The sequence below is a fragment of the Acytostelium subglobosum genome (assembly GCF_000787575.1).
Source record: "Acytostelium subglobosum LB1 DNA, scaffold: scaffold21, whole genome shotgun sequence".
Taxonomy (NCBI): Eukaryota; Evosea; class Eumycetozoa; order Acytosteliales; family Acytosteliaceae; genus Acytostelium; species Acytostelium subglobosum.
Window position 1 is genome coordinate 438,403 of NW_012236512.1, and position 24,582 is coordinate 462,984.

A 24,582-nucleotide genomic window follows, 5' to 3' on the forward strand; every position below is an offset into this window, starting at 1 on the left:
ATCTGTTGTTCTATGTGTATGAATGAATATATGATGTGAAGGACTGACTCCCTATGCCTTTCTAATTAAATAACATTGTCAACAAACAAGACGATGAGTGCCAAGATGTGATGTGTGATGTATCAGGTGATCAGTGATTGGATGGGTGAGTGAGTGCAAACATAAATTGGCCCTAACGACATTACATTGACCCCCATCTTTTGCAATGCCGTTTGTCACCCCTCCATCTTAAGATTCTTCGGCCGATTTTTCCAAATGGTCCCACAACATCAAAATTGGTTGGTTGACCAAGGACGTCATAATCACCAGTCAAACGATGTCCAATCTACATTCACTCAATGTATCATTCATTCAATTAATCAACAATGACTCACTAATTGAATTTTAAAATGGAATGAAGATGGTTGGGAAACACTGTTTACTGAATGACTAAATGATTGATCTATCCGACAATGGCAGAGTATCCATCGAATGATTTGGTGCCCCAGCACTCTAGTATGCCATTGGAATCACCTACGACGAGTTGAGTATGATCTTTACTCACTCCCAACGCGGTGACTGGCGCCTTGGACACGAGTGTCCTGATCCTCTCCAGACTCCATGCGTCCCACAGATGGATCTTACCAGACTCCATGCCTGTGATCAAGAGATTGGTGACCACGCCCTCAGTGCCGGTGGTGAAGGTCATGCAGTTGATGCGGTCATTGTACATCTCCTTCTTGGCAATCAACTCGCCCTTGGGTGACCAGAGTCTGAGGGCGCAAAAGTCACCATTGACTGATGTCTCTGCTGTGGCGATGTAGTTGGTCGTCGGTGCCACCTGTACGCATGTGACTGGGTTGTCGTGTGGCAGGTTCATGACGTAGGACAGTCGGTTCAGATCCCAAACGATACAGTTGTTGTCTTTGGAGCCAGACACGATGATGCTAAACTCTTGACTGACTGTGACGCACAGGATCGAGTTGGTATGTCCACAGAGTTGTGACCAGAGTGACAGGTGATCGCCACGTTCTTTGCGTGTCATCAATGTGCCGTCAGTGTTGCATCGCTTCCACACCTTGACAGTACCAGAAGTGCCACCAGTTACAAACAATCTACCATTCTTTGTAATGTCGCAGCAAATGATATCATCGTTCGTCACCTCAATGATCGATATGACCTTGCCATTGTCAATGGAACATATCCTTAGGTTCTGGTCCCAATGACCCCATGACACATACTTGTTTGTGTCTGGAGAGAAGAGTATCTGTAGTTGGGAAGGAGGTAGTTATGAGTGATTGGATTGAATGATTGAGTTCAAGACAACATACTTTTTGTTGTGATAATGGGATTGGAGTATCGCCCGAGAGTCCAATTGAGCCGACTGGATTCCTGATTGTCCACATGGGGAAGGGAGTGAGGTTCTGTGGATTGGTGTAGATGGCGTCTTGAAGATGCTGCATGGTCTTCTTCATGTTCTTGGCAGGGTGCTGTTTGGTGAACAGTTGTTTGGGCGTCTGACCGTAGCTGTGTATCTGGGCGATGGTGGCATCACGTGTGAGCGGGTCGGTGATCGTGTCAATATCGACGGCGCCCTCGTACGTCAGCGGGTAGAACATGTTGTAGGCCTTGACAGCTGCCTCTCCCTGCTGCTTGTATCCAAACATCAGATCGATCCAGTTCTGAAGGTTCTCTGAGACATACTTGGACTCGAGCGCCTCCTGGTGCTTCTTGATAAAGAATCGCGGGTCACCCTTGGCCCATGGTGGGAGCATGACATCGTCGACGACAATGCCATCCTGCTTGACGCCCATATTGAACTTGTTGGCATTGACCAAAAACTCTGGCATGTAGAAGAACTCGGGGATCAGCTCTTTGACATCGCTGCTCGAGATTGAGGAGGACAGGCGCCACGACTGAAGAATCGAGTGGAACGAGCGGTCAGGTACATCGAAGCGGCCACCCTGGAACTCTATAAAGTATGACGAGAATGGTTGCAGGCGCACCAGGTAGTGCAGCACTGAGCCAATGTTTGAGTAATGCGAGCCATAATGATATGGAGTCTCGCCATTCTCCTGGAGATAGTTGAACTTCTCGACAAACTTCTTGAGGCGTGATGGGTCCTGCGCGCCCATGGGCTTGGAGAGGTCGCGGTACGTCTCGGGTGCGTTCAGGTCCAACTCGGCCGATTCATAGTCAGCCAGGATGAAGGGGAAGATGGGGTACTGCGTGAGGTCGTTGAATGAACGTCCGGCCAGTGTGTTCAAGTGCATCAGATATTCAAAGTTGCTGATAATACCATGTTGCCACTTCTTTGTGATGGACATCTTGAGTATGTTGCCTTGTACCTCTGCCGCGTAGTTGACGCGATTGGGTAGTGGCTTGGACATGATCATGTCGTAGACCAGGTCGCGATCGCTTGGCTTGTCAAAAGCAAAGAGGTAGGTCTTGTGTGGCACGCCACTGCCCAAGAAGATCTCAATTGCGCTGTTCTTGAGAAGGTGGCGTCGCTTGTGTATCTCAATGATGTCCTCGTACGACATTGTGATGTGCTTGCCACTTGAGCTGGACTTCTTAGAGGCTGACTTGCTGGTGGCGTCGCCCACGAGCGTAAGTTGCTCGTCCATGAAATAGATGCTAAGGTCGCAAATGAGTAGCTCGCCATTGCGCTGATGGAAGGGGATGATGCACGAGCATTGGAACGAGGCATTTAACTTGTCACCAGCGATCAGGTTGTCAAAGGCCGAGTAGGCGTCAGCTGAACCGTGGATGAGGCTGTGGGTGGAGGACCAATGCGGGTGGTGCTGATCCTCACGTGTTGATCGTCCTGTTGGCGCCACAGTCAGCTCGCTTGGGATGGCCAAGTGCTCAGACTTGGGCGTGATACGCTTCATCCTGGTCCTCATACGCATCATGCCTTCGGTGGGATCGAGTGTCCACTTGTTGGATGGCGTGATCTCCCAGATGGCCTTCTCATGCGTCACCTTCTTGATCAGCAGCTTCCATTGTGTGAAGAAGAATCGCTTGGACTCGCTCGTCTCGGTCTGGTACTGGATGCGTGACTTTTCAAACTGTTGCTTCACGATGAGCAGCGCCTCGGCCAGCTTCTTGGGCGACTTGGAGATGTCCATGTTCTTGGCGATGGCCATCTGCTTGTTCTTCATGATCTCGAGACCCTGCAGACGCCACTCCTTCTTGACGAGGTTGTTCTTCTCCTCCCACTTCTTGTACTCTGTGTCCACATAAGTGCTGTTGTAACGATTGAGCATGTCCTGTGCGCTCTCGGGCTCCCAGTTGACGCTGTTGAACACCTTCTTCATGATCTCCTGGCTGGCGTCCTGGCAGATGATGCTCCACAATCCAAAGGTCTTTTGGAACAGAGGGGATTCCTCGCGACATGATGTCAGGAAGCGATGAGTGATACAAAGGAGGACGGGGATGAAGTCGTCGTCGACCAGCAGCTCGTTGATTGGTGAGAGTGACTTGCGGCTTGAGCCCAACATCGTTTGATCGTTGCCCACAATCAATGTTAGCGTGAGCAGCTCACAGTCTTCAAATTCGGGCGAGGTCAGCAACAAGTAGATCAGCTTGCCGAGCAGTGTGGTCGGCGAGTACTGGTTGGAGAAGAACTTGAACTGGCTGTTGGTCTGTGGCAGCTTGGTGCTGGATAGCATGTTGATCATCGCATGTATAAACGTCTCGTTGTTGAATATGTTGCCCTCTTTGAGCCAGTGTGGGATGCTTGAGCGCTTGGGTCGGTCGCCCTCGTAGGGTGAGCCATCCGAGTCCTCAGTAGATGTGTCCTCATTCGACGATGCTTGATGTGTGCTGGCAATGTTTGGACTGCTCTCCACGGCCTGCATGTCGCTAGAGGACTCGGGTGACAGTGGCATTGTGGGGAGAGGATCAGTTGCGCGTGATAACATTGTGGGCGTGGATGGCAACGACTTGATTGTGCCTGTGCCTGTCATTGTACCAGAGATGGTGCCAGTACCAGTGCCAGGGAACCTGTATCCGAGACCAGGCGGCTTCTTGTTGCCACTGCCACTTGACGTGGACACCAAGTTCTTCTCTTGATAGCAGAGTGTGTTGATAGCCAGGTTGCAGATCTTCTCGAATGAAGACACCAGGGCGCTGTTGGAGCTGAACTCATTCTCATTGAAGAATGACACAACGTCCTGGATAGCGCGACGTTGTAGACAGCAGATGTAGTTGTAGTCCATCTTGGTGTTGAGGTGCAGGATCACAAGGATGTCGCGCAGATATGTCAGTCCTTCGCTTGTCTTGGCGCCATAGAGCGCAATCTCTTTGAGCAGTGACATGATTGACTCCTCAGCCTTCCATGCCTCTTCCTTGGTGTGAATGGGTGACGGACTGCGATGATTGGCAAACGTTGGTGAGGTTGCGTGATTGAATGATGTGGGTCGCTTGGCATAGTTGCTGGCCAGCAACTCAATCAACCTGTGGATAAGCTCCTGCTCGAGCAGCTGATCCTTGAACGTGTCGTTCTGAAGGAATAGGTTGTGCACCAGCTTGATGACGACGTGCTGTGTGCGAGCCGTGCCATTGCACAGCACCATGAGGATGGTGATCATGATGCCTGGCACGACGATCTTGACATCGCTGCGCGTCTGCGACAAGAAGTACATCTGCATTGAGGCTGACAGGATCGGGTCGATCTCGCTCTGCTTGGTGGGCTCGCCATAGAGTATGCAGAACAGCACGCCAAACAGCTCCTCGGACAGCGGGTAAGACATCATCTGCTGAGCAAGCAGGTGGAAGCCCTTCATGCGATGGAACTGCGCAGCGATCGATGGCACGTGCAGGTAGTTGTCAATGATCTTGAGCAGAAGTATCCTGATGGGCACAGACTCGTTGATCAGGAGGCCAAAGATGGTCTCGAGGTTGCAGATCGAGTGGAAATCCTCAATCACCGACGTGTCGGATTTGCTCAGCGTGTTGATGAGCAACTCCAAGATGGACACGCGTATCGTCTCGCGGAAGGACAGTGGGATGGGTGTGGACTGGCCAGAGTGTGGGGGCGACGAGGACATCGATGGACTGGTCGAGAGTGCACCGGGCGAGGTGGACAATGGCGCTTCCGATGAGGACGATGATGAGGAGTGTTGATGATTGTTGAGCGTGAGTTGGATGAGGTAGTTGCTGGACTTCCTGCGTCGCGCAGCGCCCGTGGGTTTGCCCTTGGGACTGGTCTCGAGCAGGTAGGAGATCAGCAGGTGCAAGTCATCCTTGATCTTGGGTGGCTTGTGGATGATCAACGTGAGGATCGACATGAATAGCGGGATCAGGTCCTGAGGCACGTCCTCTTCGCGGCATATCTTGAGGATTGTTTCAAAGGCGCCAGCCTGGCGGAACTTGATGATGTTGAACACGTGGTTGTCGTTCATGCCCGACACCAACTTGTCCAGCGACTCAAACAGCTTCTTCTGATCGTAGAGAGAGGCGCGGCGCCAGATGTCCCACTCGAGCAAGAAGTGTTTGAGTGCCAGCTCATTCTGCACGACACCGTCGATGAAGTGGCTAGAGGTGCGAGCTACATGCACGCCGACGAATGAGAACATGATCGAGAGCAGGCCCTCGTCCAGTGCCCACTTCTTCTTGCGTATAATGTGGCTGACTAGCTGGTAGCCGTGGATGTCCTTCATGTCGCGACCATTGTACTGGTGATTGGCAATGATTGATTGGAGAAGACGCATGCTGCTGCGCTGGTACTCCTTGTCGTTGGCAATAGCGATGAGGTAGACGATCACGCGGACACCGCCCGAGTCTGCCACCAGGTCTTTGATGCCGCGTTGGCAGATTACGCCCGTGGGCAGGGGGATGGGCACGCCTGTCTGCAATAGCGAGATGTAGTTGTTGGTCGCCAAGTGGTAGACGGTGCTGGAGCGAGATGGAGTGTAGGATGAACCACCTGCAAACACCGATGTGATGGTGGACATTGCCGTTGAAGACAGAATACTTGTGGATTGCGTGGCCAATGGCTCGTTCAACGTTGATGACTTTGTGGGCGTGCCACCACCCATCATTCGGTCGCGGCTTGATATCGAGCTGAAGCTGAGACTGTTGGACATCATGGACGAGACATTGCTTCCTGCGAGTGAGCCTCGCGATTGCATGCTGCTCGTGCTGAGATCGGTCATCGCGCTGCTCTTACTGAGGCTGTCCAGCAAGCTTCTTGACGTGCTTCGCTTCAGTGTGCCCGTGAAGCTCTCTGCCGATTGCTGTGGCTGTGCCGAGGCGTGCGTGATCGCCTCCGACTTGTTCATGATCCTGTGTGACTTGGTGACGTACAGACACTTGGCTGAGAAGATCGAGATGATCTTGTCGTGCAGACTGTAGAGGTGTGCCGTTGTTGGGTTCTGAAGATGGTCCATCAGTAGTGGATGCAGTTTGTTCTGCTTGTCCATGTAGGGAAGCACGTTCTCGATGGAGGACAGATCGACTTTGGTGCCGCGGTAGTGGTCAGGGCCGAGCATGTAGAGATAGAACACTTCCTTGTCGAGTGGGAGGTCCTCAAAGAAGTAGGCGTTGCCCAGATGCCAGTTGGTCTTGGACAGGAATACCTGGAACTGTTGTGATGCGCTGGGCCCACCAAAGCGGACGTACAAAGTCATCATCTGGGTCTTGGGATAGGTGAGCAGGTACTGGCTGCGGAAGCAGCCGTTGACGTAGAGCTTGATGGGCGACTTCTTCTGAGCCTGTTGCTGCGTGCCAAGCATACCAGTGTGCGCCAAACAGATGTGATAGAAGCAGTCTGGTTCGAATACCACCTCTGAGAAGCTGTACTGATCGACCGTTGTCTGGCCACTCACTGTCTGTATCACATGGTATGATAGTATGCCATTGTTGAGAACAAGCTGGACCTCGCAAGTCCTATCCTTGTATCCAACTACCGCACCCTCAACACTCAACAAGTAGATTGGTTCGGTGTCTGTGTATGTGTGCGTGAGAGCAGGTTAGACACAACATAAAGTGATTGAATGAATGTAACTTACTTATCCTAAGGACGGGAGCTGTGAACCTGAACCAGAATGAGATACCGTAGCCTTTGAGGGGTGGCCATGACTTGTCTCCCCATGAGGGGAAGTCGATGCACTCGAGCGACGTTTTGGACAACTCGGCATAGTATGTGGGGATGTTGTCTCGACTCGATATCTTGACGAGGATGTTCAGAAGGTCGATTGGATACTCCTTGACGCGTAACAGTTCAAAGTACTTGCGGAAGCCACTCAAAGACAAGTTGTGACTGGCGATGGTCTGCACCAACTCGAGCAACAGAGGCTTTAGAGAACTCTTCTTCTTGTTGTTGTGCGCCTCGGTGTTGATCAGGAGAAGCGGCTTGAAGTTGTCAACAATGTCAACGAGCAGTGATGTCAGCGACTTGAGATTGAGCAGGGAGCAGCTGGCCAAGAAGATGATCTCCTTGAGGATGTAGCACGAGGATATCAACTCCATCTTTTGAATTTGCTCCTCGTTGCCGCCCATCAGACGGATGATGAGCTTGAAGATCTCGGGGTTCTCGATGGCCAGGGAGTCGCGGCATTGGGGACAGTTGTGGTAGCGATCCTGAGCGAGCGTCAACGAGTTGTCTGTGACAACCTTGGAGAATTGCGGATTGCCAATGCCCACCTCCATTGCCAAGTCCAGCGAAGAGTACGACGACGCCTGGTTATTCTGAAGAATGGCGCGAAGTGGAGGGCTGTTCACGTCGATGGTCATTGAGCGTCCGCGTCGTGATGGAATCAAGAACTCGTCAGCTTGCGCGTTGTTGCCATCTAAGTTTGTGTCGCCAGACCATGAGACGCCGCCTGTACTGTTGCCGTTGCCATTGCCATTGCCATTGACATTGCTGCTGCCATTTGTGAAAGGTATAGTGATTGGGAAAAATGAGGAGTTTGGAGAATATACAGAGAGGAGTGATCCCTCCTCGAGTGAGTGTTGCTCGCATGAAGGTGGCCAGCTACCACACACGGCCATGTTGAGTAGACTGTCGCACAGGGACACAGAGTATGCGCTCTCCATGTAGCCGCATCCACTGAGTGTGTTGGACAGCGTGGAGAACTGGATCTCCTCGCGGAAGTACTTCTGATTGTCTGGATTGCTCTTCATGACAGCAGACAGAGTATCGATCAGAACCTTGAGGAAGAAGAATATGTCATTGTTTGAGGACTTTAGTTTGGACGATGACTTGCCCCTACTGACCACACGGCTGATGCCATCCAATATCGACACGCACCAAGTGAAGCCTCCAGCCTCCTTGAACGACATCTTTGAATTGTCATTGTTGTGGAATATATAACACATCGCAGCAAGTATATCTGATTGATTGGATGGATGGTGTTAGGCATGACAGGGTCTGATGATGACGTTGCAAATTGAAGTACATACTCTTGCGCATTGATAAGACATGTGTGTCCAGGGTAGTCGCACCTCCATTGCTCTGCAATACTTCGATGAGGTCGGCAATAATCTTGGACTCCACGCCCAGATTGCCAATAGCTAAAGTCGCGATCGCTTGAAGGATGGGCTGGATGAGATGTGGATCCGACAACAGCTTGTAGAGCAACTTGAGACCTCCAGCCTCCACGAACAGGCTCTGTATGTGGATGGACTGAATGAAGAACTCCAGCAGCAGCTTGAGCACTGATGTCTCGATCTGGTACAGCACAAACATTGTGCTGTTGGTCACTGTGCCTGAACCAGGGGGCTGACTGGGGTTGGCCGCAGCGGCCGCGCTTGCGTTACACAGCTGCAGACAGATCTCGAGCTCAGAGGGATTCTCGCGAAGCACATCATTGAAGGGCAAACCCTGGGGATCGGTCAGATAGAACATTAGTATCTTGATGATGCCCGCCTCTTCCAGCTCCAGCAGATTGATCTTGGACTTGGCGATAAGGTCGGTCATGTGCTGGCTGACCATCAGCACAGTGCTGGGTAGACTGCTCTCGAGCAGCGACACGTAGAACCTAATCTCTGCCTCCTTGATCTGGTTCTTGAGCAGCAGTTCGTCCATCATGTCGAGGATCAGTCGTCTATTGATCGTGCTGAGCAGGTCGAACTGGGCAAAGAAGATCTTGAAGGGTTCGAGCTGATGGAACAGGCCCACATTGTCATTGTCCATCTGTTCAAAGTCTGCTGGATGTTCGGCAATCAATCCCAAGTTGAATATATCCTTGATGCACTTGAGCAACTCTGTCTTCATCTCCTCGCTGTTTGTTATCGAGAAGATATTGATGAATATATTGAACACCTTTAAGCTTGTCTTTGATATGTTGTCTGGGGGAGTGAGAGCAAGAGTGAGTATGGATGGAAGCGCGCGCGAGATTGGACACATGCATTATACATACTTAGATGATAACAGGCGTCTGGAGAGTCGAGTTGGAACTCCTTTCGAAGGGAAATAAATAGAAGATTACAGGCGACGTTGATGATGTCCAGCTTGTGTTTCAGGCTGCCATGGTCGGCAATGTGAATAAAGGTGTTGAGTAACACAGTGTAGCCGTTGTTGTTGTCAAAGTCGTTGTGCAGCGTGACCATTAGACGCGATGAACTCTTGATCGTGTAGACAATGACCTGCGTGATCTCGATGATCGTTGGCACAGGCAGCTTCTTGGCTGTGTGCGTCTCCTGCTGATTGAGCACGTTGAGCAAACTCTCGACGACGCGCTTGTCATGCAGCACCTGCAGATGCTCCTTGGAGAGGCAGCAGCTGGACATGATCTGGGCAAAGATCCTGACGATCTGGCTGTAGATGATGGGCGAGTGGCTGGGCGCCGACGTCTGGTGCAGCAGGATGCCCACAAGCATCTCGATGCAGTCCGAGCGCAGCATGTCGCCCAGTGTGCTAATGTCGCGCACGATGTTGCCCAGGATCTTGAGCAGCTGGAAGCAGACGGCGATGTGTGGCGCCAGGTCGTGGGTGGACTTGGGCAGTGTGGCACCCATGCCGCCATGATCAGACGATTGTGAAAGTGTCGGAGATGACGCACCTGAGCTTGAGAGTGTAGTCGGGTTTCGCAGTTCGTGATGCTGGTTCAGGCTGCTGTTCCTCAGGCCATTGCTATTGTTGTTGTTGTTGTTGTTGTTCATATCGTCGACAAGCTGGAAGGATGGAGGCGATGTACCCATTCCCATTCCCATGCCCATGCCATAGAATGTCGGTGATGAGTTGGTCGAGATGTGCGTGGCAAAGTCGTTGTGATCGTACACAATCGCAGAGAATGGAAGTGGCGTCAAATAGAAGTATGTATGAATGCCTGGGAATGGTTGTATATTCGAGTTGACAATATTGTTATGTTTGCTGTTAATCGTAGTAATATTGTTGCTGCTATTGTTATTGTGATTGAGCAAAAGGTGAGTGAGGACTACGACTAGGAAACGAATGAATGATATTGATAGTCCACTGGAGGAGTATCGAGTGAGTATCTCCAATGCATATAATATCAATGGTGCCTCTGATGTCGGTGTACCTCCCAGCAAGTACTGAAGCATATCTGTCGCAGGTGATTGTTGTTGTCTCTTTGTCGTTGTATTATTATTATTGTTATTGTTGACGCTGTTTCCACTGTTGTTCATATGATGATTGTTGTGATTAAGTGATGGTGATGATGAGGATGATGAGGTTGCGAGGAATGCATTCAACTCCTCTACAAGTCGCTTGACCAATGATGATGTGATGTCGCCTAGTGGTGTACTGATGGCCAGTGGCAAGAGATACTTTGGTGTCTCATTGTGCATCGATACGAATGTCTTTAAGAATTCGATCAGTGATACCATTGCATCCTGATGTACAACAGTCTGTTTATATGTACTCCACATCGTTGCTATTAGTAACTGTCCACTTGTCATTCCATGTTGTTGTCCTCCTGTCATTCCTTGTTGACTCTGATTCAATCCATTCGATATTGTTGTCGATGATGATGTTGTTGATATTGTTGATGATGATGATGCCATTCTACTTGAAGATGTCATTATAAATATATAAATATAATATTATTATATGTCTAGACCAAACTAATGGTACAAGAGATAGAGATAATTATAAAGAGTCAGGTTATGTATGAATGAATTGATATGAGGTTGATGACAAGGTGTTGTTGTTGTTGTTGGGTTTGTGTGTAGATGGTGTGGAATGAGTGAGAGAGTGGTGAATGGGTCCGTGTGTGTCTTTGAGATTGAGCTTTGAGTTGGGTTGTGTGTGAGTGTGTCAATCAATCAATCAATTAATCAGTCCAATCAAAGGTCCTGATCACAGTGATCAATAATAATATATAACTTTGTGTGTGTGTATGTATAAGTCCGAACCCTATGGATATAGGAATGAATGGAATTGAAAAGGGAATGAACTAATACTTTTAAATAAGAGTTTCTTGTTCTTATTCAATGATCTCCTTCAACTAACAAACTTTTATTCATAAGGGCACGTCTTTCTTTTTTGGTGCATCCCATCCCCATCACTTGTGTGATCAAGATACCCCCAAACACACTCGAGTCTTTTCGTCTCACGTGATGTGACCACACGTCCTTGCGCACCACAACAAAATATCCAATTCTGAATTCCTATGATGATGATGTTACCATTCATTATCTGAGAATATGTGATTGATTGATTGATGGAATGTTTACCACTCCTCTTCTTTATGTGTTTCAAACAAATAATAATAATAATAAAACATAATATGTAATTGATTGGTACATCTAACAATGCTTTGGATCATTATAAATCTTACATCCAGAGTCTTTGATTGATTGATTGATTGAGTCAGTGAATGGTTGGATGATTGATTGATGGTGATTGAATAACATAACATACCTGTTGCCAACAATACTATTATAACTATAATTAACAATACTATACACATGATTAGACCACAACTGCTTGCATTCCGACGTAATGTGTCCATTGTTGAAGTGGTCTGCGATAGGTTGGTAGTAGTCCTATCCACTCCCACCTCAATATCATCCAACATCAAATTTTGTTTGGTCTACGTATCAAGAGTGTGAGTGAGTAAGAATGGATTGATCAATGGATTGTTTGAATGATTGATTGCACTTGAATGATGTACATACTATCTCTGTGTTCATTGTAGTTGCTAGGACCTTCTGTTTCATCAGTGAGCCAGATAGTAAATCCAGTGCCACATCCTGATCATTCATCGCCTGATTATTCTGATCGAATATTTGTTGATTGGACATTCCCTGTGTCTGTTCAGTATCCTTGCCCCATGCTCGTTTGCCACTTGAGCTACCTATCAGTTCATTCCTAATCGCGATGATATTTCAGTCAGTGTGTGATCGTGAACGGTAGGGTGTTTGGTCGGGGCTGGAATCATCCCACCCCACCAACACACCCACCCCATAACATGATCAATCAATCAATCATACCTTGCTTGATTGTTTGAGTTTGTACTGGCGGCCTCGAATGATGAGGCTAGGTTGTTCTTCTTTGTGACTAGTTGTTCGACAATCTGTCTTCTACGCATTGTCTCGCGTTCTGTAATGCGCACGTTTGAGTAGGTAAGGCCATCGAGTAGACGTGACAGGTCGTTTGAAATCTTGACCAACTCTCTTCTTATATTAGGTGCCTGACGCAATGCCTGTGGTGGGTTATTACTATACATCGACTCATAACTCCTGACATCCGCGGCCAACTGTGTCAGTGCCGTATTGATATTATCACACTCTATTTGCCATGTGTCGCTCATTGTGATGTTTGTGTATATGTATGATTTATTGATTGATTGATTGATTGAATGAATGATGTTAATGAACAGACAGGGCTTGCCCTAACACTGATGAGTTGGGGACTGAGTTAGTCCTCACTGTTTGGGAATGATCTAGATGCGAAAGGTCTAACGAAAGATATTTGCAGCCTTCTTTGGCGCAGTTCCAAATTTCGGGACCTTTTTGGGGTCAAAGGCCTCAGCCCACACACCCTCAAGGACCTTGACTTGAACGAATTCATTGATCAGATGTACAAGGAGTAGTGTACAAGTACATAATAATATAACATATATGTTTATAACTCGGCGTTGAACAGAGAACATAGGATATTCCTGAAGGACTTTGGTATAATGGTCGCGGCGCCATTGAGTAGAAGTGGGGATGTTCGCAATGGACATGTCATCGATTTGAAACAGTCCGTGAGCAACAACATGGAATGTTCATCAAGTTGTCGCATGCGTACTAGTCTGGGCCTATAGTCAACGTAGATGAATAACTCGGCAACATGAGCAAAGCAATCAATTGGATACTGAAGTATGTTGCGTGCCATGTTCATCAGACAGACGTGCGCCAATGACTCGGGCAACACACCATCGTCAAGCGACTGCGCAAACATCGCGCCAAAGACTACATGTGTCAGTGCGCGTGGTAATGCTCCGCGTTCCAGCGGCTGATTGAAGCTCGTGCCAAACTTGAGATGGGTGATGTACGCTGGCAGCACGCCAGCTTTGATCGGATGATTGTAGCCGCCCAGATTCAGATGGGTGACGAGCGGTGGCAACACATTCGCGTCCAGCTCTTTGTTGTAGTGTTGTCCGAAGCTTAGGTACTGGATGTTGACGGGAAGTTGGTTGGAGGGCAGCGGCTGGTTGAAGTCCGCGCCCAACTTGAGTGCTGTGACCGAGGGCGGGATGATGCGGCCAAACAATGAGCGATCAAACCGCGAGCCAAACGCCAGCTGCGTGACAGAGTTGGGCACGGTATGCCCGTCAATCTGCTGTGTATTGTGGCCAAACGTTAAATGTGTCACCAACAAAGGGATACTTCCGGCTCGCAAATGTTGGTTAAAGTCGTAGCCAAATGTTAGACGGGTGATTGCCTGCGGTAGGACGTGCGGGTCGATCTCTGAGTTGAACCAATTGCCAAAGACCAATTGTTTGACTGATTGCGGGATATCTCCAACGTTCAACTTTGATCCAAAGTACGAGTCGATCTGGAGCTGAGTGATTGACTGTGGCAGACTGCCTGTCTCTAACTTCATGCCAAAGTGGTAGCCAAGACGAAGTTGTGTAACAGACTTGGGTATGATACCCGGCTCCAATATGCGTATGATACCCGACGATGACCTGCCCTTAGACTCGCTGCTGTAATACAAGTCTGTGACTCCGAATGGCACGCTGTACGAGTACTGGCTGCCCAGTCGCAGCTCAGTGACAGACGACGGCATCTCGGTCAGGGGGTAGTCAAAGGGCGTCTGCAGCTTGAGACTTGTGAGTGAAGGAGGGAGCACACCGCGTGCCAGCGGTTGATTGAACGCCGAAACAAACATGAGCGATTGAAGCGCGGTTGGCAGCACGCCCGGCTCGAGGAATTGATTAAACATGTGCAGTTTGAGTGAGGTGATTGACGCCGGCAGCACGCCAGGCGCCAGTGCCTGATTGAACACATTGAGCTCAAGATAGAGCAGGTTGTGACATGCAGCCAAGTCGTCCATCGCCAGCGATTGATTGAAGCTGCCAAAGATGAGATGTGTCACAGAGTATGGGATTGAATGAGGTTCCAACAGACGATTGAAGCCAATCAGCTTCAAATGTGAGATGCTCGGCGGGAAGACGCGTCCGTCAATCGCATGATCGTTGCGGTACACGAGGTACTTGGTCCAGGGCGCCAGCATGCCCTTGGCGACCGGCTTGTCCAGGCCGTACATGAGCAGCTTGGCTGAGCGCGGCATTGGCGGCTCGCCCTCCTTGTCGCTGTATATCCACTGCGTGTCCTGTGGCGTACGTGCAGTAAGCGGCACGACGCTGTCATAGTTGAGCATCGGCTGCACAAACATGAGCAGTGTGGAGGGGTCTGTGGCAGGTATCTCTGGCTGCGGCCACCAGCAAGATGCCATTGTCGATATATTATCGGCATCAGAGTAACAATCGGTGAATCTATGATGTGATCTTTTGTTTATCAATGACAATTGAGTACTATTATCATATAAATATCTACAAGTAAACATCAAACATAAACAATCTACATCATCCATATGTTTCAATATCCTATGTAATAATAACTTATTATTGAATACTTTTAAATTATATTCAATTAACGTCATCATCGTCGTCGTCATCATCGAAGTTGTATTTGTACATTGTTGTTGTGATGTTGTTGTTGTTGTTGTTTGAATGTCTGTATTATTATTATTATTACTATCCATGGATATTACTATTATTATCTATCTGTACACTATTATATATATTATTACAACAACACTCAACAACAAATCTAGTAAGAAAAATGATTTATCATCCCAGATACTTTCCAAAATTGTGTGTTTGTTGGGACCCATCAACACTGACCCAACAAAACAGCTCCCTCATCAACACTAAAAATGGATGTTGTTGATCATTTATCTGATTTACACTTTGACAAATAATAATTTAACAGGAGATGATGTTGTTTCAATAGATCAACTGGACATTCGTAAGGACAACAAAGACTAGTATAATACTTCTAGCCCACACACTTCTTCGTCAAATGCACCACCTTCTTGTTGAGTGAAACAATTCCAACAATCTTCTTTGAAACTGTCGATTTGATTCAAGATCAAGTTGGTAGAAATGGGGTTTGTTGTTGAACGACCAATCAACTTTGCAGGGTCTGCTTGTTTGAACTTGAAGTTTGAGAAAGGTGTTTGAATGATAGGATGAATGAATGAATAGTAGTGTCATTCTATATATATTGTTGTTATAAAGATATATATAAAGATAGAGATAGAGATAGATAGACATAATGAGTAGTAGTAATTTCTTTAATAAGGTTGTATTTTATATTGTTGGTATACCATTGATTGAACAGAATAAGATAAAGAAGGCAGTAAAGGAACATGGTGGTACTATTGCATTGCAGGTTAACTCACAAGTTCATTACTTGATCACATCACATGAAGAGGTGGACAAACAACCTCCATCATACAAATTGGGAACTGCAAGAAAGTTGGCCGCAGCCGGATCACTTCGAATCGTTTCAACAAACTTTATAACAGACTGTGTACAAGCGGGTCGCTTGATCACCGATGCCAAGTACTTGCTACTGTTGCCATCATCGCCAAAGTCGCCAACAGATTCGTCAAACAGCCGTTTCAACTTTAGTTCCCCTGCTGGAGACAAGGGCAACAGTGGCGCCACACGAACATGTTACAACATCCTCGAGCCAATACTCGCCCAACGCGAGTCCCCACAACATGGAGTGCGTCTGTTCATTTCATCTACGTTCTTGGACATGCAGGAGGAGCGTGAACAGCTCGTCCACCATCTGATGCCCGAGCTGGCAGCATTCTGTAGACAACGTGGCGTCGACTTCTCCTTTGTGGACTTGCGCTGGGGACTGTCCCGCGAGGAGTCACAGCGTCCAAACGCCATCGCCACATGTCTGAGCGAGGTCGCCAACTGCACTCACTTCCTCTCGCTGTTGGGCAACCGCTATGGCTGGAACAGTGGCGATGTCTACGATCAGGCAATCAAGGTGGCCGCACAGACGCGTCCTTGGCTCGAACAATATAACGGCAGAAGTGTCACTGAGTTGGAGATACTTCAGGCTACAAAGTACTCGCCCAATCAGATGGCTAAACAACATTTCTTCTACATCAAGAACGACAAGGCTGCCTCAATGAGTGAGGCAGACAAGCTCACAAGCACAGCAGATGCGCAAGAGAAGCAGACCAAGTTACACAAGTTGATAACAGACCATGAGCTACTCAACTCAACATACAAGGAGACTGATATTGGCTCGCTCGTTAAGGTAGGTTCCACTGCGCGATGGGTATCCTTGCGAGCAATCACTAACACTCACATACTCCATCTCCAAGTCCATCTACAAAGACATCACTCAATCAATCGAGAGAGAGTATCCCAGGCCTGTAAAGTATGACTTTGACATTGATATCAATCTGGCCTACGCCAAGCAGTTGACAAAGGTGTACTTGAACTGCAATCAGGACTTGGTGTCTAAGATGGACAGCTACTTTGACACTGATAATGGTCCAGAGGACAATCATCCTCTGCTCATTACCGCTCCACATGGTGGCGGTGCATCAGCATTGATCTCTCACTGGCTCAGCGAGCTGTCAACACGTGCCCCACTCGACAACGTCATGGCCTGTCTGGCATTTGTAGGCCTCACTCCAAAGAGTAGACAGCCTGAAGAGTTGCTCAAGACTCTGTACAGCATGATCAAGAAGCACTACAATGTCGCGGCCGTCATCCCAGACGACCCTCAGCTACTCATAGAGGATCTATGCTTCTGGCTAAATGTAGCAAGCAAGGATGGCAAACAAATCGTGTGGATAATCGATGGACTCGACAAGCTTGACTGGAAGAAGAATAATGACAATGTGTACACGACCATCTCCTCGCTTCTCCCCAAGAGACTGGGTCATGGAGTCAAGATCATCCTGACAGTTGGAGACAGTATGGCAACAGAGGTGACGCGATGTCTTCAGCGCATGTACCCTGGTGGGCTCCGCGCTCAGGCGCTCCAGACCCTGGCGGGCAGCGATCTGCGTATGAACTTTAGCAAGGTCTATCTAGGTGCGGTGGGAAAGACATTGGAGCAGTCACAGCTCACAAAGATCGCATTTAACTCGCACTGTCAGTCGCCACTCATTCTCTCGAGCATCCTCAATGAGCTGATCACATCGGGCACTTTCGACACTTTGGACGACAAACTGAGCGCGATGCTACAGTGCCCCACGCCTGTCGATCTGTTTAAGGTGATCGTGCTGCGATGGCTGAGCGACAAGTCCTACCCCGAGGGACTGGTAGCCAACGTGCTCCAGCTACTCCTCCATTCAGAGTATGGCCTGTACGAGGAGGAGTTGTTGGCCATCCTCAACATCAAGACTGCACATGGCTTCCTCTCGGCTGCACGTGCTGTGCTCACAATGGATGGATCGAGCAACTATCTCAACATATATGCTTCATCATTACGCGAGGCGATCAAATCAGTGTTCATTGATGATGCGTCATCGACTGTTGCCCAGGCCAATAGCAAGCGTCTACTTCAATCACTGGTCGACTACTTTGTTAGCGCGGCGGCTTGCTCTGACAACGCGACCTCGACAACACTCAAACGTCGTGTTGCCATTGTACCCCGCTACCTCACAGCTGTCGATGACATGAAGCAACTCAAGCAATTCCTGTTGAACATGGAGCACTTTAGACTGCTTGTCATTGAGTATGGCAAGGCTGGTCTACTCAAGTTGTTGCTACTGGTCGAGCCCGATAAGAAGAAGATCGTGGCACAGTATCGTGACGCTCACACTGCCTATGTCAACCGCAGTCCACCACTCGAGGAGCTGTCCGCTGCGACCAGGGATCTTGGTATCTTCTTTGAGTACCTCTCATACTACGATGATGCGATGATCGTAATGGACATGTCAAAGGACCTCCACATCCGACTCTACAGTGACCTGCACCGATGCATTGGTGAGGACTACGAGGCCATGTCCTGCATCTCCAACAAGCAGTCCAAGTTTGACGATGCCCTATACCTCGCCGAGAAGGCATTATCAATTGCCGAGAGTGTATACGTATGTGTTCGACCTCCCGCAACCTTGGCCTTGCTCACTCACTCACTCACCAATTCACTCAACATAGGGACCTGATCAATATGGTACATGCGAGTCACTCAAGCTGGTTGGCGTTGTGTTGAAGAAGCAGGCAAAGTATGATGAGGCACAGGAGACTTATGAGAAGGCGACGGCAATCATACATCGCTTCTTTGGGTACTCTGATGCACAGAATGTCTCACAGTACAGCCCTCAGCACTTTAACTCAAAGCTGGCAGACCTGTACAACAACCTTGGAGACATCTATCGTAAGAAGGCAGTATTTGACAAGGCTGGCACATACTATCAGAAGACTTTGGTGATCTTGGAGAACACGCGCAATGACAAAGACTTGAGCTTTGCAGAGTTGTTTAAGAACTTGGGACTGGTCGAGAAGAAGCTTGGACATTATGCACGCGCCACCCAACATTACCTCAAGGCATTGGACATTGTCAAGGTCACACTCGGCGATGACCATGCAAGCTATGGACTCTACCTTTGCGACCTTGCCGACAACAAGCGCAAAGAAGACAAGTACAAAGAAGCCGAACAACTCTACGACCAGGCACTATCAATCCTCAAGGCAAAGTTAGGGTATGTTTGGAATCGATCAATCATTCGTTCAAACAGTAACTAACAAAGTATACACAGAGTTGAACATGTAGAGATTGCAGAGATATACAATAATCTTGGACTGATTAGGAAGAAGCTTGGACATTACAAGGAGGCCATTGAATATTATCAGAAGGCATTGAACATCGCTGACAAGGCCTTGGGTCCAACACATCCAAAGGCTGGATTCTTCACTCACAACATTGGTGACTGCTGTATGTACATCTCCCTCCCCTCCCCATCACTCACTCATTCATGCTAACAATCAACAATGTTAACAGATAGGAAGCTTGGTGATTACAAGCAGTCAGAGGTGTTGTTTGCCAAGTCATTGTCAATCTCGCAGAATCACTTTGGATTCGATCATCCAGAAGTGGCCGAGATATTGAACAGCATTGGATTGGTCTACAAGAAGCAGGCCAAGTACATCCAAGCAGAGAAAGAGTACAAGCGTGCTATATCAATCGTTTCAAAGGCATTCGGTTCAGATCATCCAAAGTATGGAATGTACACAAACAACCTGGCTGATGTATACCGTAAGATGGGCAAGTATCCAATGGCCAAGACATGTTATGCACGTGCACTTGGTGTGATTGAGACATCCCTTGGAGACCAGCACTCAGAGTACGCAGAGGTACTTTATGGAATGGGTCTGCTCAATCTAAGCATGGAGGACTACAACAAGTCGATTGAATTGATCAACACCGCAATCGACATCACTACCAAGGAGCTGGGTGACAAGCATCCAAAGATTGGCATCTATCTCAACAGTCTTTGTGAGGCCAAGCTGGCACAGAAGAAGGCCAATCAGACAACTGGTCAGTTCTCAATCGAGCAGATGCGTCAACAATACGAGCGAGCACATGATATTCTTGTTGAGGACTTGGGCGAGATGCATCCAGAGATGGCAGACATATGGGTCAATCGGGCCGAGTTGGAGTTCCAGCATGGCAGTCATCAGTTGGCCAAACAGTACTATGAGTGTGCGCTTCAGATCATTGGCGAGGTGTATGGCAAGGAGCATGTCAAGTACGAGTCACTGCACACACGTATCAAGTACTTCATTGGTGATGTCATTGTTAACAAACCAGAGGAGGTCGATCGTTTGAGCAAACATTCAGAGCAATCGATCAACTTGGTCATTGATCAGACTGGAAAGTCACGTGAAGAGTCCATCAAGGCATTGGATCAATGTGGAGGTGACATTGTCAATGCCATACTTCAACTATGCGCCTAACATCATCATCATCATCTTCATGGACGTGCGTGTGGATCTCATCCAACAACTATGTAAATATAATAATAATGTAATTGTTATAAATAGAATATATGTTGTATAACGATGTGTAATGAGTGATGATCATCATTACGGTCACCAACCACATCACACACACTCCATTATCAACCACATCACACACATTCTACCACAACACACAACACGGAATACGAATGATGATATTTTTCTGATTATTTAGATGTATGATCAATCATGTGATGAAGTGTGGGGTGGTGGATATATTGATTGATCAATCAGTATCACCTGATCCAATATCATATCCCCATATATCTCATCAATCAATCAATCATTAAGTATTACTTATTTATTTATATATTTATTATTTCAATAAATCATCATAACTATAAAATGGGAGAATCCAAAGGCAAGAAAGGAGAAATAATACTAAAGATATTAATGATCATAATATGTATTGCTTTGGTTGTAAGTATTCATTAAATGAATGGTTCAACAACAAACAAGACAGATGTGATATTAATAATATGATTGAATTATTACCATATTAGGCAATGACAATACCATATTGGATGAACATTAAGAAGTCATTTGATTCAGAGTCTTGGTTAGCATTTGCACTCTACATCCTATCTTGTATGATCTTGATATTATTGGCAATCATTGGATTAATTGGAACTATAAAGAGAAGTGTTGGACTCCTATTATATGTATGTAGTCTACACTCAATCAATCAATATATCAATCATACATCAAACATATATACCCTAACTCAATTGATACTTTAGTTCTCAGTTGTAATGATCATAATGTTATGTCTTGGTATTGCCCAGTTGATTATAACAGCACTTGATCTGCCAGGATGTGGCTCAGAAGGTAATTCAACATCATCATTCTTTAGTTTCCTATGCGCTTCAAATTCATTCGATTATTTCTTCCCTGTTTCTTTATTATTGGCAATTAATGTAAGTTATATTTCCTTCAAATATTCTTGTATTAATAATCCAATTTACCAATCAATCAATCATTTATTTAAATTAGTTAATTGGAGCCTGTATCTCTTTGACATTGAGATGGTGTATTGAGAATGATGCACCCAAGAACTTCTATTGAAATAAATTAGTATTTATTTATCAAACAGTCCTGTTTGGCGATTACTTTGGCTCCCACGAATCCACAAGACCTGGTCAGAACCATCACAGGAGATTATCTGAAAATTATTGTTGTTTTGAAACTTTTTTCAAGACGTTTTCACTACAAACTACATTGAAGTGCTTCCCTCATTGTCTTATCTAACTTATTTTTGTACAAATAAATACAACAAGATAGAGTTATAATGGCAAAAGATGATAAACTACAGAATGTAGAGTTGGTCGAAGCTGATCAACGTATGTATATATAATACGTTTGATAATGATGATCATGTATCTCTAACACAATCAATGAATGAATGAATGAATGTATGATATGAAACAGCATATATTCTTGAACAGATGGGACCGATAGGTGGATTATTTGGAGAAGAGATAGCATTTCAGGGTGTGGTAGAGGTCAGCGAAGCAGGTGCAGAGCTCAAACAGAGGATATTGGTCATAGGTCGTTACAAGACTCTAATCATCAAGAAGACAAAGTTCATCAAGAAACTAAAACGACTCATACATCACTATGATCTCGTCGAGATTGCTGAACCATCCTCAAACGCTGGTCCTGCAATATCAGATTACACCTGTGTATGTATCATCCATCAATGATCGAATGATTGAATGATTGACTGACTCCATGTATCACAGATCGAGATCAAACATAAGAGCAATGCGGCTACAGCTACGAGTGTACCAGGAGTTGCAATACCTACATTGTTTATAAAGGCACCTGATCGCAAAATTGAGAATATCATCATCAAAGCTATGGTCTTTATGACTTATACAATCTCAAGGGGCTTCCCTCCTGAAGCCCTGCTCAAGATAAGCCTGCCCAAGGACAGGTATCAATCACCTCCTTTCAATCATGGTATGTTGGCCTCGATCAATCATGCTCGCATCCATCATTCTCGCTAACGGTCAATTGATCAAACATAGAGTTTGGAATTGATGGAAAGGGCATTGCTGAGCAATATGTCGCACACTCACATTACTTCAATCGCAAGGCTACATTGGACTTCCTCAGACACTTGGAAACATTGTATCACACTAGATATCCAGAGATTGACTTTGGACAGATACCTGGCATCGATCCAACATGTTCCCTTGGGTAGGTACACTCACCTTGTCCTTCGGAGCTGTCCAACTAACTCATCAATCATTCTTCAGATTCAACTTGTTCACAGCCATCACATGCCTCAGACATAACCCATTCATCAAGTCATTGAAGATATGCAATGTACCTCACATCAATGTTGTATCGTCAGTCTCGGAAATGATGTATACCAACACGGCTATATCAGAGATCACATTGTCAAACCTTCTGTCTGAGCAGTCGTTCGCTCCACTTGGCGTGACACTTCAGCACATTGGCCATCACAGCGCGCTGCAGGTGCTGAACCTCTCGAGCAACACTTTCTCCTACGAGTCTGTGGTCAGTCTGGCCGATGGCCTTGCAGGTTTCCATCACTCACTCATCGAACTCAACTTGGCCAAGTGCAACATCCCACCCAAGGGCATGGCATTGCTCTTCCCAGGCATTCGAGCGCAACTTTGCCATGTCACTCACACTCGAGAAGCTGAACCTGTCAGGCAATCGCTTCCAAGACACAGGCACGTCGGCGTTTGTCTCGTGGCTTTGCAAGATCAGGGGCGTACACGCTCTCAAAGAGCTGCGCCTCTCGGCGTCACAGCTCAACTTTGGCATGCTGGCTGCGGCCCTGCGTGCACTCGAGGCTATCGAACTGATCGACTTTTCAAAGAACAAGATTAATCTTGCCAACACACGACTGTTGGCGACAGAGGCAGTGGGATCATTCCGTGCACTAAGATATCTGGACATGTCAGAGTGTGGACTCTTTGGAGACTCACTGAGGACTCTGCTCATGTCACTTGTTGCCAACAAGTTGCTGCCCAGATACTCCCTAACGCTGAACGTCTCGAACAATGGCTTCTCGGGCAAGTCGTCGACCGTGCTATGCGAACTCCTGAAGGAGAGCACGTTCTTAGGCGGACTGGACATCTCGATGAACAGCTTTTCGACTCAGAATCTCGTCGACATCATGGCTGCGATGGCCGGTCTGTCAGGCATGACAGCTTTTAACATTGGCTACAACAACACATCAGTCTCTGACGATGCACTTATCGCTGGCGTCGTCGACTTTGCGCACCGACATCAACAACTCACCAAGCTTGGCGTGGCAGTGCACCGCGGACTGGCGGCCTCTCTCCACCCATTGATCCAAGCTCTGTACAACAACAAATCGATCACGGCACTCGACATCACTGGCAACGACATGAACGATCATGGCGCATGTCTTTTGGCCGACTGTCTTCGCAACAACAAGTGTCTGCAGAAGCTGTTTGTGTCGGGCAACAAATTCACCGCTGTCGGATGGCAGTCACTCGCTTCGCCATTCGTATTCTATCGCAACACCTCGCTGACCAAGCTGGAGCTGCCCAAGCCAAGCGACCAGCTAATGACCAGCGACTCTAACCTACAAGTGCTGTCAACTGAGCGACGTCAACAACTAGAGGCATCGTTCCAATTGATACGACTGCATCTCGAACTCAACAAGAACCGAGTGTCTGCTGCCAGTAGGTTCAGCTACCTCCCAAGCAGCGATCCTCCCCTCTACGTCAAGCCACCTGCATCCGTGCCCGAACATCTGGCACACCAAGAGGGCAGCTTATCATCGTCATCATCTCCAACGCTGAAAGGAAGTCTGAGCAGTAGCAACATGAGCAATGGAAGTAACGGCAGCAGCAGTGGCAGTGGCAGTAGTAATGGTAGCAGCAATCACAAGTCAATGATCCCATCAATATTTGCCAAGCCAATCAACTCATTCACAAAGCCAATCAACAGTCTCTTGCACATGGCCGACATGAAGGAGATCCCAGAGGTGGGCTACAGTCCAGCCAGGAAGATGTCCGTGCCCAACACCTGGAATGACGATGACTGGAAGCAACAACAAGCATCAACCAATGGCCAAGATGATGAATAGTCGACTATTATATATCTCTATATATTTATCATTAAT

General features: G+C 47.3%; 5 protein-coding genes across 5 annotated transcripts; 2 read left to right on the forward strand and 3 right to left on the reverse strand.

The window, feature by feature from the left end:
* Nucleotides 1-442: 442 nt before the first annotated feature.
* On the reverse strand, nt 443-10,737 carry SAMD00019534_092490 (hypothetical protein; the record flags this gene model as incomplete). The annotated part of the gene is made up of 5 exons (XM_012895663.1): nt 443-1,246; nt 1,311-6,931; nt 6,996-8,318; nt 8,389-9,276; nt 9,348-10,737. The coding sequence occupies 5 exons, from the start codon at nt 10,735-10,737 to the stop codon at nt 443-445; spliced, it is 10,026 nt and encodes a 3,341-aa protein (XP_012751117.1).
* Nucleotides 10,738-11,697: 960 nt separating this feature from the next.
* SAMD00019534_092500 (hypothetical protein) lies at nt 11,698-12,620 on the reverse strand (the record flags this gene model as incomplete). The annotated part of the gene is made up of 4 exons (XM_012895664.1): nt 11,698-11,738; nt 11,813-11,984; nt 12,070-12,262; nt 12,385-12,620. 4 exons carry the CDS (start codon nt 12,618-12,620, stop codon nt 11,698-11,700), a joined length of 642 nt encoding a protein of 213 aa, XP_012751118.1.
* Nucleotides 12,621-13,018: 398 nt separating this feature from the next.
* On the reverse strand, nt 13,019-14,839 carry SAMD00019534_092510 (hypothetical protein; the record flags this gene model as incomplete). The annotated part of the gene is made up of 1 exon (XM_012895665.1): nt 13,019-14,839. The coding sequence occupies one exon, from the start codon at nt 14,837-14,839 to the stop codon at nt 13,019-13,021; it is 1,821 nt and encodes a 606-aa protein (XP_012751119.1).
* Nucleotides 14,840-15,723: 884 nt separating this feature from the next.
* SAMD00019534_092520 (hypothetical protein) lies at nt 15,724-20,387 on the forward strand (the record flags this gene model as incomplete). Its single annotated transcript, XM_012895666.1, has 5 exons — nt 15,724-16,731; nt 16,799-18,520; nt 18,588-19,132; nt 19,241-19,365; nt 19,432-20,387. The coding sequence occupies 5 exons, from the start codon at nt 15,724-15,726 to the stop codon at nt 20,385-20,387; spliced, it is 4,356 nt and encodes a 1,451-aa protein (XP_012751120.1).
* A 1,351-nt stretch (nt 20,388-21,738) lies between these two features.
* SAMD00019534_092530 (hypothetical protein) lies at nt 21,739-24,546 on the forward strand (the record flags this gene model as incomplete). Its single annotated transcript, XM_012895667.1, has 6 exons — nt 21,739-21,790; nt 21,879-22,132; nt 22,193-22,412; nt 22,481-22,652; nt 22,712-22,969; nt 23,040-24,546. 6 exons carry the CDS (start codon nt 21,739-21,741, stop codon nt 24,544-24,546), a joined length of 2,463 nt encoding a protein of 820 aa, XP_012751121.1.
* Between the last annotated feature and the right edge of the window lie 36 nt (nt 24,547-24,582).